This window comes from Hibiscus syriacus, unplaced genomic scaffold (assembly GCF_006381635.1).
Source record: "Hibiscus syriacus cultivar Baekdansim isolate YM2019G1 unplaced genomic scaffold, ASM638163v2 tig00111377_pilon, whole genome shotgun sequence".
NCBI lineage: Eukaryota > Viridiplantae > Streptophyta > Magnoliopsida > Malvales > Malvaceae > Hibiscus > Hibiscus syriacus.
This window is the reverse complement of record NW_024063073.1, coordinates 30,809-51,351: the sequence shown is the minus strand read 5'-3', so window position 1 is coordinate 51,351 and position 20,543 is coordinate 30,809. Positions and strand designations below refer to the sequence as shown.

The following is a 20,543-nucleotide window of genomic DNA, read 5'->3' as shown; positions in this document are numbered from 1 at the left end:
ACTGAACAACTGATGAGTTTGCCCAGGTGTTCAAACAAATGTCAGGTTATAGCTTTTTAACATTTCTTATTTGATCACTTTTCGCAAGTGATTTTGAAACTTTGATTGTGATTTCAAGTATCAACCTAGCTATGATGCATGGATGGAATGGATGGGGCTCTTTGAGTTTCTTCAGCTCTGCCCCAATCTACAATTTCTGTCATATCTTTAGTATCAAATGAGGTAACAATGCTAACAGTTCCAAAAACCATCAATATATAGTAAACAATAAATTTTTTTTGGGGGTGTCGTGTTTGTCAAGGTGTTGTCTTTTTTACTTTTGTTGAAGTTGTAGGTCGTCTTTCTTTGAATCCTTGCTATGACTAAAAGACATGCTTGAAAAACAAAGAACTGATGATACGCATACAAGCTTGTCTCACTTGAATCCGTGCTATGACTAAAAGACATGCTTGAAAGTCCATCTAAAACGAAAGCATATCGATTGTTAACTGAAAAGAAAGAGTACACATTTTAGGTTTATGAAAATATGGCAGCAAATGTACTTCCCAGTTCAGCCTACTGTTGCTGATTGTCCAGTCTTGCCTCTGAACTCTCGCCGTTGTTCTTGGGCTTCCCGGGTGAAACCTTGGCGGGAGTTGAACGCTCAGACTGAGAGAAGAGAATCATGATTTGCATGAGAACGGTAATGATGGCTAAGCCAACTGCTGAGACCGCAATCCCTTTCCACGAGGATAAAAGTGAAGACCATTGCAGAAATTTGAGGGCTCCGTAAGCCAGGAGACACGCCCAAGAAGAAACAACCTGATCCGAGAACAAGAATATGATTATCATATTTAGTTTCAGTAGCAATTACTAAGAACACTGAAAAACAAGAGAGATAACAATATTCAAATGAAATCAAAACGAAGATTGGTTAATTCTACATAAAGAAATCTCACCAGAAGAGGTTTGATCGGCCGACCAATATCCTGTACCGGTTGGTCACTGAAAGTGTCCTCAGCTACATGTCTGTCCAACAGCTTGTCCTATATGAGAAATCAAACAGAAAAAACCATCAAGTCTGAAACTAATGCATGAACTACTGCATACACAAGAAACGTTGTGCAAAAGGACCAAGGCATACAGCTTTTTCAAAGTGACGTAATCCTAGAATAGCACCATGATATAACACTAGATGAATAGTACTCACTTTTTCTACGAACAGATCTTTACACCACTGTGCAACTGCCTCGTCTGTTTCAGGCAGTTCCTTCATAAGATGCCGCTTGACATGTACATGCACCTGCAAGAAACAGTATATTTTCATCAACTGAATGAACCAATAGAAAAGTGAGACATTCAATTATCAACAAGGTATATTTTCATCACCACTTCGGATTAACATGTTTCAACCATGTGAAAAAGAAAGAAGGGAAACACAGAAAATTCCCGACTCAGTTGCTTCACATAAATGATAAACCTAGCAACGCAATCAAATTAAAGTAGCCACAAAGTATGCACAAGTAGTTAATGATTCTTATTGTGCCAATGACCAATAAACTTTTGGTTTTCACTCCACGAAGTTCTAAAGAGTGAAGAAAAGATCAACAAGTTCTGAAGTCTGCTCATTTACTTCATGTTGTCTTTGATTCATTAGAAACATTTGACAGCATGCTATGTACCTATGCATTTAAACTGAAAACAAATTTCACCATCAAGTTGAATTTAGAAGAAAAATGTTCTAGCCTCAAGATGCGTAGCAAACCCTCCAAGGACATATCAATATGAAACAAAATGAGGGGCAGTGTTAACATACATAATTATGCAAAGATGTTAAACTTGCTTTACACAGCTTGAAATTAAAATTACCACTGAAGATTGCCCCTTGAAAAGTCTAAGCATTGTAGGTGAGGGTGAGCTTTTAGGAATTGCCACCGTCATATCATAAACAGCTGGAACAAATGAACGCATATGACTTACAGCTGAAACAAAACCCTGGAGCAACAGATATAATGTTATCAGGCATACATTTTCATATAGAATTACAATCAGTAAGGCCAGAGAGATAATTGGTCGTGAGCAAAATAACAAACTCCAGCATTACAAATGAGAAAATCAACACTTAGTCCTACATGATTGACTCTCAATTATAGGATTGGGGTACATGTCTGAGGGTGCACATATATAGTGGTTTGAGGCTGGCTAAGAATTAAATAAGTGCACCAAATTAGCAAGAAACTAGCATTGTCCAGAAAAAAGTGTCAGCAGGAGGTTGCAAAAAAATCTACCTAGATTAAACAAGAATATGATATGGTAATTTTACAGAAGAAAGTTATCAACTTGAATACCAAAATCTAAATTTAGGAACCTAAAGCTACATATCCATAAAAATTTAAAATAAAAAAGCACCTAGATAAAAGGTAACAAGGAATTCAAGAAAACAAGAACAGAAAGAATCTGACCTTTGTACGAGGAATTAAAACATTTCTAGGTACAGGCAATCCTTGTGAGGTTGCATATTCTTGAGCTGCCAGAAGCTTTGCTTGTGTAAAGCGTGTTCCTTCTACAAAAAGTGCCAGCCAAAACGGCCGTGGGAAGTCCTTTAAACGTTGAAGACCTGCCTGCAAATATAATTTCCACAAGATTCGAATGAGATCAATAAGGGTAGTTTAAAAACGAGTATGAACAAACACACTAGTAAATAAAGCAATATTAAAACATGTAGTTTTGACACTTGAGCATTCAAATTTGAACTTTTACCTTTAACGTATTCTCATCCTTAGCCCAGTTTCGTTCCAAAAACAGATACTCAGAAAACCACATTGACCAACCTATGACCTGAACATATCAGACATGAACTTATTATCATTCTTCACGAGTACACAAAAATATAACCTTGTTTGCCTCTCTAGTAAACAAATTCAAAAACTTAAAAAATTACCACACCACCTACCATGATAAAGACTGACACTTGACTTTCACTATGGAATGCAAAATTAACTTTACCAGGCACAAAATAGCATTTGTTTCATGATGCAGTTGCCAGTAGTTCAGATAAAAGAAAGACTACTACTTCAACAGGAGAACTGCTTATGAATCATGCAGATTAACTTCATGAAAAATATTAAAACCATCAACCCTTACTTAGACACACACACTTCATAGACAATATACAATAAAAACTTTGAACTCTGACTAAGAATGAAAGATTTTCAAAAGATCAACCCAACTGCAGTTTGATGGCAGAAGCTCATGTGACAAGTTAAAAAAAAACTGAGGAATCTGGATCAGAGTGCCTCACAAGTCATCTTAATTTTTTTCCTTTTTATATATATTAAAAAATAGAATGTTTAATTACTGCATATTAGCATAATTACCGACTCAGCTTATCACATCTCAAACATTTACATTCATGAACATGTGCAGTGAAGGTCTGTATGCACAGGTGTAAGGAAAAACATGTACATAGCATGGCCATCAACAATTAAAAATAAAAATTGAGGAAAATGTGTAAATATCAGCTAAAAATAGAGATTTCATCAAGAAAACAATCTCACTGTTCAAATTTGAAACTTCAAACTTATGATACCAATACATACGGGCAGGAATTTTGATGATTTCTTCATTACAGCTACTGTACTGCCAAGACAACCTGATCGCTGCCAAAAAGCAAATTCAATTGTTTCTTAACCAGACAGGACAAGGGACAAAAGAGCATCAAGTTAAAATCCCAAACAGTGCAATGTAAAAAAAAGTTAATGCACATCTCAACCAAACAGTCTGCAAAACAATTGGAACTGGAATAAATTAATTACAGACCTGTGATAAAATCCATCCAACTAGCCAATCTATATCACTTCTGTGATTGCATATGACAAGGGCATGTTCCTTACCTAGAAATTAAAAAAATAATATGATAAGGGCACCTTTGAAGAAGAAAAAAAGTTTTAGGATGGAACAATACCAATTATCCATGTAGCTTGAATACTGAGAATAAGTTTCCTAGAAAAAAGAGATCGACGTTACCCATTAAATTGAAGCTTTCACTATCCGAAAACACTTTAATCTGCAGAAAAGACGTCTCAAAGGTCAAAAACTGATTTTTACAAGACTACTTAAGGTGCACAAAAATACGAATTTTTTCCAGCATTAATAGAATTTGGCTCACTAACAGCCAATAAATAACACCTCAATAGCTCAATCAATTTCTAGGAACATCTATCAGCTCTTGGAGAACACAAAACTTCATAACAATAGTTCAAGTCATATGTGCATAATTATTGAGACAAGCTAAAAACTGCTGAATCTTTAAGCCTATGGACATCAAATATACTAGTTGGACAACAGGCTTTCAACCAACTAAATATGACTAGAAAGTGGAATTACCAGTCACTGGAGGCACAAAAATTCCAACGCTGCACAAAAATCTCATTGTCTAACCCCTTTATCTAAGTAACATCCATCAGAGTCTCAAATAAAGCTGTGAAATTCTTGGCATGGGTTCTATATCTTATTGTTTAGAAATGAGATTACTTTTGAGACTAACTGTTTGCAAGTAAAGTAGGAAAAGGAAGGAAAGCATTTTACCAGCATAAACTTACATATCATAAATGGTTTCTGTATCTACAATTATCTCATAAGGGATTTCAGCATTAGACCATACATTTTCAAAAATGCCCAAAAAAATAATATATTGAGTGACTGAAAAACAAATGATTTCAAACAACGAAATAAAGGAGCTCAGTAACACCTTAAGTCCTGCCCACCAATCAACAATCCAAACTAGTTGCAGCCACAACAACTCTGCCAACACCCTATTGATCTTTCTATAAGTGTTCTTGGACAGTGGTCGAATGAGAACAAAGCATACTGCCTGGAAAAGAATCGCATTGCATGACGAGAAAAAAAACATGGTGACCAATAGCAAGATAAAAAGGGAAAAACAAAAGGACAACATTTACACATCAGCCAACTAATCCAGTTGAAACTTCAACTAACAAAGTAGATTCTAATTTCTACAGGAAAAAAAGAAGCAAAAATGGACTCTTAGACTCTCAGTCTCATTTATAGATCGAATGGTATCATGAGATATGGCGACAAGCGCGGTCACAAAAGCTGAAACCTAAAGATTCGGATTTAATTTTATTTTTACTAAATTTTATTAGCTAAGAATAAAGTTAGTAGATTCAAAACCCGGATTACATGCAAGCTTATTAATAATCCCAGCTGAAGAATCAAATAAAAAAGACAACAGATAAAGCCATTCGCCGGCAATTTCATTCACTGCAACCACATCAGATTCGAAAAGAAAACATAGAAACCCAGAACGCAAAATTACCAAAGAGAGAAAAAATCGATCCAGTTAATCGAACCAAAACATGAAGCAGATCACCTGAGAAGTTAGAACAGAAGCCAATCTATATATAAAAAAAACCCCAAAAAGAACCTGGATGAGATTGACAGCGAGGCCGGAGATGAAGAAAAGAAGGCCCAATGGGACTATAACAGCTGCCGCTGCAACCGCCATGGACACCACAAGCAGCGGAGCACCCGAGATTCTCAAAAAAGGGAGGTTTTCAAGTGAGATTTTAGATTATAATTTAAAGAAAAAATATTTCCCTTTCTATATTTGTGAGAATTGAGTCCACCAACACTTACTTACAAATAGTGCATCAGAAAATGGATTAATTAATAATGTTTTGTGAAAGTGCGTGAAGAGATGAATATAGAAAATGACGTACTAAAATATAAAAATAGGATAAACTACAAAATGGTCACTAAAGTATGAGTACATTTCTTCTTTTCAGTACTAAAGTTTCAAAAATAACGAAACAGACTCTCACATTATCATTTTATAACAAATTGGTCGCTCTGGAGTAGGGTTGTAAACGAGCCGAGTCGAACTCGACTATTGCTGAGCTTGTCTCTAGTCAAAAAAATATGAAATGACGCTTGGATTGAATCGAAAATTTGTGAGCCTAAAATTTTTAAGCTCGACTCAAACTCGAAATCATGAATTAAAGCTCGAAAAGGCTCGAAATGAAAAAAAAATCTTAAAATTAACTCGATTGAAGCCTCGAACTCGAACCTGAACCTTAAATACATAAAAAACTTTATATTGCATTTTTTTAAATCAACACATAAATGTTAATAACTTAATATTATTAATAATTTATTTTTTTAAAAAAAATCTTAATGTATTATATTTTCGAACTGTTCACGGGTTTTTTGAGTCAAGTATTAAGTAGCTCGTTTCGGCTCATTAAGAACTCAAGTCGAGTATTTATCGAGCGTTGACCGAGTCAATCTCGAATAGTTAACGATCTATCTCGTCTCATTTACAACCCTACTCAAACGTTGATCGCGGTAAGTATAGAAGGTTGATGTGACACATTAGATGAACTTATTTGGTACTATTTAATCACGTAAGATAAAACTTGGCCGATCTTTAACTCATTTGATAAAAAGTATAAGAGAAACATTTTAATTTTATACAGATTTAGGATCATTAAATGAGTGAAAATAGATGGCCCATATTGACTTCTTGTTTTTTTTTCAAAATGAATATCTTCACATATCCTACTGTTAATTTGTATCATCTATTTTCACTCATCCAACGGTCCTAATGTAACACACTTATCCCGTATACGATCCCATATACGAGATAGAAGTGTCACATCAAACGTATAAAACATATAATGTTCAAAAATCAGTAAATTTTTGTTTTATTTAAAATCGACAATAAAATAAATAATTGCATTTAAAAAACCATAATATAGAATAATTAAAATACTTCTCATTTATCATATTATCAAAAAGAGTTCAGACATATTCGAATTAGAGCATCAAAATAAAAATATACATGCCAACTATGAATATCAAAAACATCGAAAAGATATCATATTGATTCTAGATGTCTGAAATGGTCTCCCAAAATATTAGATTTTCTGTCTGGCTCCCTACTCTGCTGATACTGACTTCACTTTCCCTACGTGTGAACCAATCACACACTAAGTATTCCACTTAGTGAAGCGACATAAAAAGTAAAGAAAATGTTTAACGAGTATAATTAACCATATCAATAAAATTTTACTAAAATAAAATATATACAATTTACATCAAGAATATATTTGATTTAAAACCACTTTGTAAGAATTTTCACGAATTATTCATACTAAATTTATTTTTGGACTTATACTTTTCCATTTCAAAGCAGATAATTTCCATATTTTATTAAGATCAGACCATTACTTTGTCCACTATATTATCATGAAAATACGTGATACTTGAGTCAGATAACGAGTGAGCGCGTTGTATACAAATTTATTATCAGAAAAAATTGCACCGAGTCACTCCACCTCGTGTATAACTAAGGCATCCAAGTCAGTCCACGAGTGACCCATCTTGGTGTCATATAATACATATAAAGCTAATCAAATGCACCAAATCAGTCCACCTCATGCACCATTAAGATTAGCCGAGTCAGACCACGAGTGATCCACACTGATGCTATTTCAGAAACATATTTCGATTCACTCCACCTCATAACATGTCATTGTACCACTAATCCTCATTTTCATACAATAGGAATGGTTATAAATAAATTACTAATTTGCATATAAAAACAATTCAGATAATTGATTATAAAATCATTTTCATAAAAGTCCAAACTTTGGGCAGATCATACCCAAAACAACCATACACTGTAAAATAAAACAACTTAAGAAAATCTACGTCAAACACTACTTTAAAACATTATCTATAAAAACAATCAAGGTTGACTTAGCGCAAGTCTTCCTAGTATTATCTAATATAAAAAAGTTTAGTCGAACTCACCTGTGGCCTCACTAGCTTACTTGATACTATCGATTTACTCTCGAACTTTATCCTTTCCTTTTTATCTCGTTTTGAACTTGTAAACGATCACGATCTACACGAATGTCAATTATTCCGACATACCAAATTTCAAACACAAATTAGTATTGTAATTAATAATAATAAACTCGATTTCGAATAAAATTCTGAAAATTACCATCATCTCATATTCGATTTCGAATAAAATGATGTTCAACTATAACTAAATTGTTCTGTCATTTCAACCCCAAAGGTTGGATTTTTTTGTTGGGGGGGGGGGAATGATCTGAAACTGACATTGTGAATTAGAAAACGTAACAATCAAAGAATCACATGATATGCACTACAGCTGCAAAGAAAACATGTGTCAATTACTCTTTCTGCTTTGAGCTTTCCGTTAATGCATGCAATTTTAATAGTTTTGCATGTGAAAGAGGTTGCCCTATGAATGAACATGATAAAATATTGCACGATGCTGAGAAGGCCCAAAAGTGAGTGTTTGATGCATTAGCAATTAGTAGTATGTGCTCATGTCTGCTACTTACGTAACAGTTTGATGCTGAGAAGGCCCAACATGTTGTGTTTGAAATGTCATTTGTGCATGTTCTTGTTGAACACAAATGATACTTGATTTGTGTCGAGTGAACATGTTCAATATGCGTGGAATGCTATGTTTTTCTTAATTAATCTGATGTAAGTACAAGACTATCTATTCAAAGATAACTCTTAATCATTTGACATTGAACGCTCACGCCCCTGATATTCCTGGTGCTCAAACTCGAAACCTCAAAGAATAACAATTTATTTATCAATGAGTTTGCTCGGTTTGCACAATATATTTTAAACCTAAACCCAGACAATCAAATCTTAAACCTAAACCACCAACAGACTAAAAGAGTACAAGAAATATATATTTAAGTTCTTACTAGAAACAAGTTTAGAATGACCGAAATTGAATTTGTATACAAAATTGATTAAACACAAGGGAAAAACATGTAATTGGAATTAAAGCATGCAGCCTCCAAATCCCATTCTGAACATTTTCAGATAACCAAATGCAAGGGAATAGTAGTATCAAACATTTTAATCTATAAAAAGAAAAGGAATAGAAAGGATGAAACCATAAAAGGTAAAGTAGATTACTGTTTGAGATACCCCAGATTTAATATAGATGGGTCTATAAAGAACATCATTCGCTTCCCAATGCCATCAAAGCCCCAAACAAACAAAACATTTCATTTCAGGGACACAAAAACCGGGGGGGTCATCAAAACTGCCACTCCCAACTTCCTAATTACCCTTAATACACTATCTGATAACAACTAGGTACCTAATTCCCTTGACTAAACTGAGAAATCAAAATGACATCATCTTGCATGCAAGATCACAGGGCTGTGACATCATCCTTCTGTTGCAGTTTCATACTATCCTGGCGCATTCTGTTCCACTTGTTCTTCAGGTCTCTTGCAGTTTTATTCTTGGGAAAGACTTTGGAACCAAACTCCAAAATTCTCTTCCATGGAATTGTTCCATCACCCTGTGTAAACTCCTCTACTCCCTTCTGCAAGTATATATAGTCAAATTCAAATCTTACAATAAGTCTTAAGTCGTGTATTATATGCCACATGCTTGCTCAATTAACATTTCAGGAAGTTCACCCCCATACCAGAATTTCTTAACACAGGTAGGCAAGGTTGTGGACTTTTCAAAGCTATCAACTCTTTATACCTACTATAAGCAATCTACGATAGGAAGTAATTACCCTGAGCATCCCTTCTTCAGCATCTGTCCATGGAATTATCTTTCTCTTCGATCGTCGAGATGGAGTGAATGAGCTACAAATAAGAATCTTGTTAATATTTGATTCTCAATAAAATCAAAGGCTAACTCATTTCCTCTCTCACACGATATAATAAAGCAACGACAAGAGCATGTTAAAATTTTAAAAACGATGTACAGGAAACAAGAATATCAATTTCTGCAAAGCAAACTTACAACTTTGTCTGATGTTCTTTAGTATCGTTAGATATTATTAACTTGTCATTTGCACCGATACATGACGCCTCTTCATCACTATTGACAAGCTCCTGACAGGCGTCTGTTGTCTGAGGCTTTACAGCTTCCTTTAAAATGTCATCTCTTTCAACTTCTACCTGATTTACAGGGTCAGTTTCAGTGTTTTCAGCGGTTGGATGATCATCACAGGAGTTAAGCTTGGACTGCTGTTGGTGTTCACGCTCTCTCCCTAGATGTTCACTCTCCTGATTTCCGACAAGGCCTTCATTGCCATTTAATGTTGAATGACTCGGAAACCTCCTCCGTTCCTGAGCAAATTTTCCTATAAGCCTCATAAATGCAACTAGTTTCTTCCTTGCCAAGATGATCTTGTCCTTAGCTTTTATGTACTCAGAGATGGAAACAGAATATGCACAAAAAGGGCAAAGAAAGTTGCCCTTATCATCAAATCTTGCAGCACAATTCAAGCAACTCTCATGGACCACAAGTGGACAACCACTAGCACTGCACACCAAAACCTGACCATTTTGGTTACACTTGACACAAGACCTCGTTTCTGTCCAGCCAGCTTTTTGATTCGAATCTTGACTTGGTATGCGATGTGAACTCAAGAAAAGGTTCTTCTTCAAGGCATTATTAAGGATCTCATCTTCAAATTCAAATATTTCTTCCATAGAAGGATGAACAATGTCAGCTTTTTCCACATTATGATCAATATTTTGTTGCAATCCATCAGCAGAGATGGAATTTGGGGAACTTAATGTAAAATCTTGATCAATATCTACAACCACATCACCACTAGGACCCTTTTGCAGTGAAACATTTTCAACGAGATTGGATTCATCAGTCGGAGCATTTTGGCAAGTTATATCTTCATGCTTGTGCTCGACCATCACATCAGCATCGTCATTTTGAACGTTTTCCATCTGATTGTCCAGCAGTTCTACACGACCAACAGCATCAACTGACCCATGGGTCCTTGAGGCAACACATAAATCTTTATCACCCTCACCTATCTGAGAATCTTTCCTCAAGTTATTACCTTCTATTTCAGTAACTTTCATAATCCTTTGAGATTCATCTTCCAACCGTTCAGAACCAGCACACAAGTGAATCGGAAGCTCCTCAACCGACTGAATAGTACAAGAGGGAGTAGCATCCTGCTTGGACCTTTTAGCATTCAATTGAGGATAACCGACTACTCCCATTGGATTTTCAGCAACCAAGTCATCTCTACACCTCTTAGAGGGCAATAAATCTTTTCCAAGCAACAATTCATTATAATTTTCATTAATTCGAGGAGTCAAGTTACCCTCTTGGTTACCCTTTTTATCATCGCCATCAGACAGTGATGGAGGGCCATTTTCATCAAAACGAGAAACAGGATCGTCCCAGAAAATATAATCTTTCAACTGTTCAAAAAAGGACCAATAAGAAACAATAAACAAATAAGCACGTGTTTGCAAAAAATGAAAAAGGAGTGAAGCTATGCCCATTATCACATTTTGCAGCAGGAGTAAAATCCAAATTTACCTTTTCTAATGAACATTGTGGTAGGGTGTCTCTCTTATGCTTAATAAAGGACTGGCCATCCCATTTCGAAAGCTTGGGTGCAGGTCTTTTTAGATTTTGAAATGGAACCTGACAAAGAAAGATATGCTTATAATTGACAATGCAGGCACTTCAGCTAGCAAGGTTTTATGAGAGAGTCAAAAAAAAGGTTTGTCTATCTAAACAAGTTTATAGAGCAATGCCGAAACTAGAATGTATGTTTATATTTTACCACTTGCATTATTTGGTTGAGAACAGCATCACAGCTCAGCGAAGGAGTAAAAGTGGCTCTTGAAACAGGAGGAACGACGTTTCCAAGACTGTTTTCAGGACTAAATAACTTCTCCAAACATTTTAAAGCAACCCTCTCTTTCGTATTTTCATCGAAATCCTCCGGTGCTGCCGGAGATGTTTCAATCAGACCTGAGAGAACAGAGAAAAGTTAAAACACCCAAAATAGTAATGATAACAAACACCAAGTGATACACATTTTTCCATACCGGTTATAATGGAAATATCTATCTCGGGGAAGCTTGATAAATACTCAATGATGCACTGCCATAAAACCGGAGGACCAGAAGAATTACGGCCAAAGATCGGACCTAGTCGGTCCATGAGAATGATCTAGTTTAAGAGTAATCACTTGATCTACATGTTACCAACACAGGAGTTTCATAAGTTTGAAGCCTTTCAAGAATTAAAAATCTATATATAACAAACAATAAAAAAATAAGAACTTAAATATAACATCATTCAAGCGCAAGAAAATCGTTGTTTTTAGCTAACATTAGGCTAATCTTGCAATCTCATAAGCAGAAACGAGCATTGAAACACAAACTTAACATAAATTTAGTAACCAATGAAACAAATCTAAAACTAATTACAGGGGGAAATTAATCTCAGGTATGAATACTACTTTAATGAACTAAAAAGACCGAAATATCGAAGTTAAACCCATTTGAAAAAAAACCCTAGTCGTTAAGAAACTTTAAAAGAAAAAAGGGGAACCCTAAAAATAGAGCATTCAAAAACTAGATGAAAACTTAAACAAGAATAAGTATATTAACTGAAAATCCTGAAAAAAACTTCCCCAAACCCACAATTTTTTTTTTGTTCTTAAAAACCCTAGTCCCTTGAACTAAGCATGTTAAGAACAAAAAAAACCCAGAAAGTGGAGGGTCCAAAAAAATGAAATTACATGATGAATAATCGGAAAAAAGGGGGGAATACGAAAAACTTATATCAAATTAGAGATTTCTTCATTCTTTACATGCATTGAAAAATCAGGTTAAGAACCTTTAAGAGATGCTCGAAATTCTTTCAAGCAAAAGAGAAGTATTCTCATTGTTAAAACAATTGAAATTTCAAAATTAATAGAATGATCATTAATATTAGGGTAAATTACGTGTTTAGTAATTAAATTATCAGTTTTAATCCGTGTTAATACTAAATTTTTATTTTTTTCAAAATCATATCTAAAGTTTAGTTTTTATTTCATTTTAATACTAATCGTTAAAAACTTTAGTTTTTGTTTCATTTTAGTACAATCGTTCAAAATTTAACATTAAATTTTTAAAAGACTGAAAGTTTAGGCTCTAAAACATACCAAAAATGATAGTTTAGGTATTAAAAGCATTAAGTTTTTAACGATGAGATATTAAAATGAAATAAAAATTAAATATTAGGTATGATTTTAAAATAAATTAAAAGTTTAAGTATTAAAATATATCAAAACTAATAGTTTAAATATTAAATACATAATTTACCTTAATATTATACTTCTATAGTAAATTCGTTAACTAAAAGTTAAAATATTGATATAATATATTATTATTCTCCGTTGTAAGATTCGTATTTTTTTATTAAATTAAAATGATTATAAAATAGTATATATTGTAAGAAGATTTGTATCCTTTGTTCCATTGATTTCCAATCAAATCGATAAGGCGCTACAAAACAACAGTTTCATAATCTTACTAACATTGACAACCAATGTTATTGTTATTTTTCAAAAAAAAAAATTAAAATATCATATAGATCGTATTTCAATTAACACCAAAATAATATATTTTTTCGTCTCATAAAAATATTCTTTATTTACCTTTTAAAGATCATTTTTTTTAAATTTTAAAAATGATTATTTCAAATATTTTAAATAATGAAAACTTATTATATATATATATAAGAACTATTTAATTAAAAGTTTTATAAAAAATATATATTTTTATCAATAATAAATTTTAAATAATAATTAGTTAAAGTTTTAAAAATTGATCAAAAAAGTTAATAATAGACATATTTCATGGGACCGATGGAGTAATAAATTCTTATATTGTATGTTTTAGTTTTTTTTTCTCATTAAATTAGGGTAAATACAAGGTTGTATCTATTCACAGATAACTCTCCATCATTTGATATTGAACATTCGCACTCCTGATATTCTTAGTACTCGAATAAAAGACCTCAAAGTTATCATCAAGATCACTTAGTTCGTGTTATATGTTTTACTTTAAATAAAAATAAGCATTGTACTAAAACTATACTCTTTGTTGATTTTAAGCGTTTAAATAATTATTCACTGAAAGAATGTTCTTAACATTTTTCAATTATTATTTTAAGTGCCTACGGTATAGTACCCGTTAAAAATTGTTATTTGACACGTGTCTCGTTTATATATATTTTTTATTTTAAAAATTAAAAATATTATTTTAAAAAATCAATTTCTTTTGTTAAAATAACTAACCTCCCATCCCTATTTACCTATCAGCACCCCTAATCCTCGTCCCCCCATCCTCAACCTCGTCGGTTGGGAGAACAATAACTTTTCCCTGTAGAACGCCGTCTACACCCCAGTTAAATTCCGAACACCTCTATCGCTCCTACCGCTTTGGGATTCAATCCTGTTATATTGTGATTAGAAATAGGGTTGGAGATTTAGGTATTTAAGAGTTTGATTGACGGCAAAGATGATGATCGGTTAGTGAGTCGTTCGATGATAAAGGTTGTAGTCGGAGATAACCGATGACGGTTAGAAATAAGATTTAAAATATGAAATTTTTGGGTTTTTAATAATTTTAAAATAAATAATAATACTTTAAAAACTTAAAATAAAAATTCAAAAAAATATGTATGTTTTAACATTATACATTTAGATATTTAAATTTATAAGGCGAAACCGATGAATATGAGTAGCTGATTGGGGAAGGTAAAAGGACTCCTCCTCCTCCTCCTCCTCTTCCTCTATATTTCTCAAGCACGAATATGAGTAGTTGATTGGGGAAGGTAAAAGTCCTCCTCCTCCTCCTCCTCCTCCTCCTCCTTTTTCTCAAGCACTTTCTTTCATTAATAATAAATAAATAAATAAACAAACAAAATAATTTATATTTTAGATAAAAACGAGGAAAAAAGGTGAATTCAGTGTGAGATGACGTTAATGAGTGTAGCGTTGAATATCTATGAAATTAGGTACGAGGGTTCAATCCAGTCGCGTGGAGTGAAAAAATTATAAGTTATTATAGGTACGAGTCATATTTTACCATTCGGAGTTGATTTGAAATTTTTTGATTTCATTTGAATTTATAAAATTTGAATCTAGTCACTTTGTCGAATTTTTGTTTAAATTTAATTGTGAATATTTATAATATTCTAATATTTTTCTATTCTAATTTAAGTGACTTTTTATAATTAATATATACAATACAAATATGTTTCATCATATTTTTTTCATATGGGATATACATATATATATATATATATATATATATATGTATATCATGCAAAGTCTAAAGACTCGACTCAAACTTAAAAATAAATTCAGTAATCAATAAAAATTTCGAATTATTCGAGTTACATTTTACAACTCTATTTGAATTTGAAATTTGAAATTTTTTCGAGTCGAATCGAGTCGAAAAAATCGAGTTTTCGAGTAAAATCGAGTTTTGTAGACCCCTTACATCAAATAGTAACGCCTCAGCAGGCAAGTAGGGTTGCACATAATTCGGATTTCAATCCGATCCGGATCGGTTTTTATCCGATCCGGTTTTTTCCCATAGAAAAAAAACCGGTTTATAAAATAACCGGTTCGGTTTCTAACCGGTTTGGAGGGCCGGATATCCTAACCGGTGTAACCGGTTTCGGTTTTAAAAAAACCGGTTTTTTTAAAAAACCAGTTATAAAAAAACCGATTTTAATATTCCAGATTGCTCATAGGGAACCGATTCCCCCCCAAGGGGGTACCGATTCCTCACTGAATGGTTTGGCTCCGAGATTTCCAGAATGCTCGGAGGGAACCGATTCCCCCATAGGGGTACCGATTCCCCCTATTCAACGGTCGAAATATTTGAATTTTACACTTAGGGAACCGATTCCCTATGAGAGGGTACCGATTCCCCCATGCTCCAAGCATTTTTATTAAATGTTTTCACACTTAAACGGCTATATTATCTTCATTAATTATCACTAACGTTCAGAAGTGATTCAAGGTGTATTTAAGCAAGCTTAGAAGCCATTGATCAAAGACAAGAAACATCAAACAACTAGAATCAAGAGAGAATCAAAGAGAAAGCATCAAACCTCAAGTTCGATAAATTCAAATACTTAATTGAAATACTTAATTAACTCAACATAATTGAAATACTTAAATACTTCCAAGTTTGATAAATTCAAATACTTAAAAACTTCCAAGTTCGATAAATTCAAATACTTAAAAACTTCAAGTTCGATAATTGAAACAAAGTTTACGATAATTGAAATAAAGTTATAAAATAAACTACATTGCCATCTCTTATTCATCATCTTCGCCTTCTTCGTTTGGAGGGGATATTCCAAGTTCGACTTCTTCAATGTGTAAGTTTGCTTCCAAATCGGCATCAATTGCATCTTCTAGGGTGGTGATATGTTGCTTACGAGCCGCTCCATCCAAATAATCCTTTAAACAAATGCATACTTCCACCGACTCGGGACTTAGTCTTGATCTCCGTTGTGATATAACCCTGCCACTAACAGAAAAAGCGGATTCCGAAGCTACCGTAGAAGCTTGGACGGTTAGTAAATCACGGGCCATGGCGGCTAGAATTGGAAATTGTGCTTCCTTTTCTTTCCACCAAGCCAAAATATCTAAACTTTCAAACTCTTCAAATGTCATTTTTGATAGAAAATCGCATGACATGTAATTTCCCAACTCGCTACTTGGGGTGGTAGTACGTGATCGTTTGGATTGGGAATTTACAAGAGTGTTAAAAAGATTCAAATTTATGTTACTTGGACGTCTACTAGATGATTCCGCATTCATTCTCATTTGATCGTGTATTACACTACTTGATCCGTATTTAGTTAAATAAATTGCAAACATGTCTCGAAAACATTTGTTAAAATAATTTATTTGGTTTTGGACAAAGTTGGGTTCATCATCGGTTAGATTAAAAGCAAACGCAATTTGTTCAATTAGTGTTTCAACCCCACCAACATTTAACGTTGGGTTTAAAACGGCGGCACAAGTAAAAATGGGGGAATCTCCTTAAAATATTTTAAAAGTTTTTCCTTCATTGCAAAGCCATTTCTTGAAAAACTTCGGTTTTAAATTCAAAGTCATTTAGTCGGGTATCCAACAAAATATTTGATTAAGAACCAACGGGCTAGTAGGGTAATAAACACCGGATAAAAAAGTTGTTGCATTTTTAAAAACCTCAAGCAAATCGGTTATTTTGGCTATAGTTTCCCAACTCGAATCCGGATAAATGTTTGGGACATGACCCCTCTCGAAAAGCCGACCGTGAAATGTTTGCAATGTTTCCCTTTGCCTTAAGGCAGTATGCATCATCATCCAAGTTGAGTTCCAACGAGTTGGACAATCCAAATTAGGACCCAAAGCTTTTTTATTAACAGACTTACAAAATCGTTTATAATCATTTAGTCTTTTATTGTTGTTACAAAGAATCGATTTTATCATTGTTTTAAATTCTAATCTAATTGGCTCAATAACCTCCAAACCGGCTTGCACGGATAAATTAATTATGTGTGCAACGCAACGGGTATGAAAAAATGCACCGTCTAAAATCGGTGAAAGTAATATTTTCAATCTTGGAACCGCGTTTGTATTATTCGATGCATTATCAAAGGATATAGAAAAAACTTTATTTTCTAATTTATAAAGACAAATTACCCGTTTTAAAAGTGTAAATAAATTAGTACCGGTATGCGGCTCACCGAATAATTCAAACGCGATTGTTCTTTTCATCATTTGCCAATTATCTTGATCTAACCAATGTGACGTAACGGCTAAAAAAGAATTTCCGGTATTATGAGGGGAACTCCAAACGTCACATGTAAGCGACACACCATAACGGTGTTCTTGGAATCCTAAAATCATTTTTCCCTCGCCGTACGCCACATTTTTATAGCATCTCTTCTAAGGGTAGTACGACTTACTTGAGTATAACGTGGTTGCATTAGTTGTTGAATTGTTGTCGTGAAATCTTCATCATCAAAGTGGTCGAATGGCAATGCTTTTGTAATCACGAACTTTGTAAACGCTTCTCGTAATTTTTCGTTGTCGTAAACAAAAACACCACCTTGCGGTGTAAGATTCGATTGACTAGGATCCGATCTTGAGCAAAGTGCCTTGCATGATTTTGTCAAATGGTTCTTCAACGTTGTGTTTCCTTCCGATGCAAGAAACTTTAGACAAAGTTTACAACGCGCCCTCCTCGAGCCATTTGACATCTCACATAAATCGTAGTGATCCCAAATATCTTTGTTTCGAGTGTGTTCGATCACTCTCACGACTTCAAGGTTTCCCCCGACGGAAGATTCAGCAGTGTTACTCATGATGAACAAAAAATTACAAAACTAAGATTTGAGAGATGTTTAAATGTTGTGTAATAAGATTTGGGAAAGTTGTAATCAACCAAATACATCCCCAACCTATTTATACATGTTTAGGGTGGTAAAATGGTAATTTTTTTAAAGAAAAAAACGGTCAAAACGGTCACAAACGGCTATATTAACGGCTAGTTTTTTAAACCAGACCGGTTTTTTTTTCGGATAAAAACCGGTTTTTTAACCGGTTTTTTTCAAACCGGTTTTTTATCCGGTAAAAAAACCGGTCTGGGTTTTTTTCTCCAAACCGGTTAAAATAATCGGTTTAAAAAAATCTGATCCGGTTAAAAAAATCAGTTTTTCCCAAATCCGATTTCAGATATTTTTTTCGCAAAATCGGATATTCGAATTTTTTGTGCACCCCTACAGGCAAGGCCCGTGATTAAAATACAAAGCCAGGCGTGTCTTCGTCAAATCGAAAATAATCCAAATTTTGTGATTTTTACGAGGCTTGGATTGATCGTTGTTGGTGTTTTAGGCTTAGCCGTGACTACTTTTGGGGCACAACATAAAGTTGTCGTGTAATAAATTGACGCCTAGTGTCCAATTCCTCGTAAATTCAACTGTACGTTATGCTTAAAATTGAACCATCGCCTTACATGTAATGTTGGGTTTTAGTTTATAAGCGTTACTATAGTTTTCTTTAAATTTGGAGTCGAATTCAATTTTTAAAGTTTTCTTAACCATTTCTTTGTATGAATATTGAGGATTGGTTCCTGCTGACCTTAAAAACTCATGCAATTTTGCAAAAATGGTGATGATCGGACACTTGATGTTTGCTGGTGTTTATCAGGGAGAGAATCTTTTTGTTGTTTGGTGAGGACTACTTTGAGACTAAAGAGAGCGAAAATCATTATCTTTTCATTTCCAAAATAAGCTCATCGCCTTCATGAGGACTATCCCGAATTTCATTCAGGTTTTTTTTTCAAATTTTATAAAAATTCTTAAACATTAGTGTTAAAGAATAATGCAAATTTGAGAGTAGTTTCGTGTGTGTATATATATATATTAAAAAAACTCTTGAATAATATAGAAATTGTAAATGTGTAGAAGTATCCATAAAAAATTTAGATATTTGTAATATTTAAAATTATAGCTAGAATTATCTATTAGAAAAAAAAATCTAGATATTTGTAATGTTAAATGGCTAAGATGTTGGCATATGTCAACAATCCAATGTCTACTAGAATCTATAAATAAAGGTGAGTTTTACCATTGTTGTTGGAGTGAAAAATGTGAGAAAAGAGTGTCAAAAATGTGAGCTAGAGAAAGAGGGCTTAGAGGTAGAGAAGAGAAAATTAGTGGGTGTGACTCGTATATCCTAGGTCTTCTATAGTGGGTGTGTTTGACTCGTCAAAGTTTGAAACAATTGGTATTAGAGTAAGCAGTTCGGGACCGTTTCTAGTGAATGAAAGCTTCGGTAAGCGTTCGACCCTTACATTGACTTATTGAAACCAAGGCTCTAAGATGAGATTATGAAGGGCGATGTCCATTTCAACGATTACACTAATTAAAACAAATTTACTTCTTAGACAATGGTTTATGCCACAATACAATTAAACTTCATATCAGTTTGTTTTTAATTATTTTTTAACTAATGTTAATCTTTGTTTTGTAGTAGTGTAGACACCCGTTTTTGTTCGGGTTTTAATTATTATTAGTTATTGTTTTATTATAATATTATTAATATTTACATTTTTTGTAGGCCCAAACTGAAGCCCAATTACAAAATCCAACCCAAACACAATCAAAATCCTAAGGCCCATTATGCTAACAATCTTTGGCTAACCCTAAAATTAGGGTTAGCCACACGCCATCACCTATGAAGCCATTGCTAGAATCTAGCAATCACTGAAGAGTCAATTTCGAGTCAGCATCGTTTTAATATAAAAAGCAAATCAAAAAGCAAATCATTGAATCCAACCATCAAATCCTAAAAATTTTGACAGCCTCGTGCTCGTCTACCTTATACCAACAACCCTCACCAAACAAACAATCATGATTAAGAGAACCAATAAAAAAAAGAAGGGTAAATTACACGGGAGACCACCAAACTTGGTCAATAATCAATCTGATCATCGGACTTTTTTTTTCTCAATCAAACCACTAAACTTTTTAATTGATTAAATTAGACCACCGAGCCATTAATTTTTAACAGATGTGGTGATGTGTCCGTTAATAAATTGGCATAATTATAGATTTGGTTCTTAATATTTACATATTATATCAATTTAATCACTATTTTAATTCAATTAAATAAATTTAAT

General features: G+C 33.6%; 2 protein-coding genes across 2 annotated transcripts; both read right to left on the bottom strand.

The window, feature by feature from the left end:
- Window positions 1-359: 359 nt before the first annotated feature.
- On the bottom strand, window positions 360-5,620 carry LOC120159827 (1-acyl-sn-glycerol-3-phosphate acyltransferase 2-like). The gene is made up of 11 exons (XM_039170362.1): window positions 5,426-5,620; window positions 4,730-4,852; window positions 4,006-4,045; window positions 3,799-3,872; window positions 3,579-3,638; window positions 2,740-2,817; window positions 2,442-2,600; window positions 1,849-1,974; window positions 1,190-1,282; window positions 939-1,025; window positions 360-801 (listed from the first exon to the last, which is right to left on the bottom strand). The coding sequence occupies exons 1-11, from the start codon at window positions 5,504-5,506 to the stop codon at window positions 556-558; spliced, it is 1,167 nt and encodes a 388-aa protein (XP_039026293.1). The 5' UTR covers window positions 5,507-5,620; the 3' UTR covers window positions 360-555.
- A 3,353-nt stretch (window positions 5,621-8,973) lies between these two features.
- On the bottom strand, window positions 8,974-12,121 carry LOC120159806. Its single transcript, XM_039170349.1, has 7 exons — window positions 11,901-12,121; window positions 11,633-11,823; window positions 11,383-11,490; window positions 10,119-11,261; window positions 9,829-10,034; window positions 9,596-9,668; window positions 8,974-9,394 (listed from the first exon to the last, which is right to left on the bottom strand). The coding sequence occupies exons 1-7, from the start codon at window positions 12,013-12,015 to the stop codon at window positions 9,218-9,220; spliced, it is 2,013 nt and encodes a 670-aa protein (XP_039026280.1). The 5' UTR covers window positions 12,016-12,121; the 3' UTR covers window positions 8,974-9,217.
- Window positions 12,122-20,543: the final 8,422 nt, after the last annotated feature.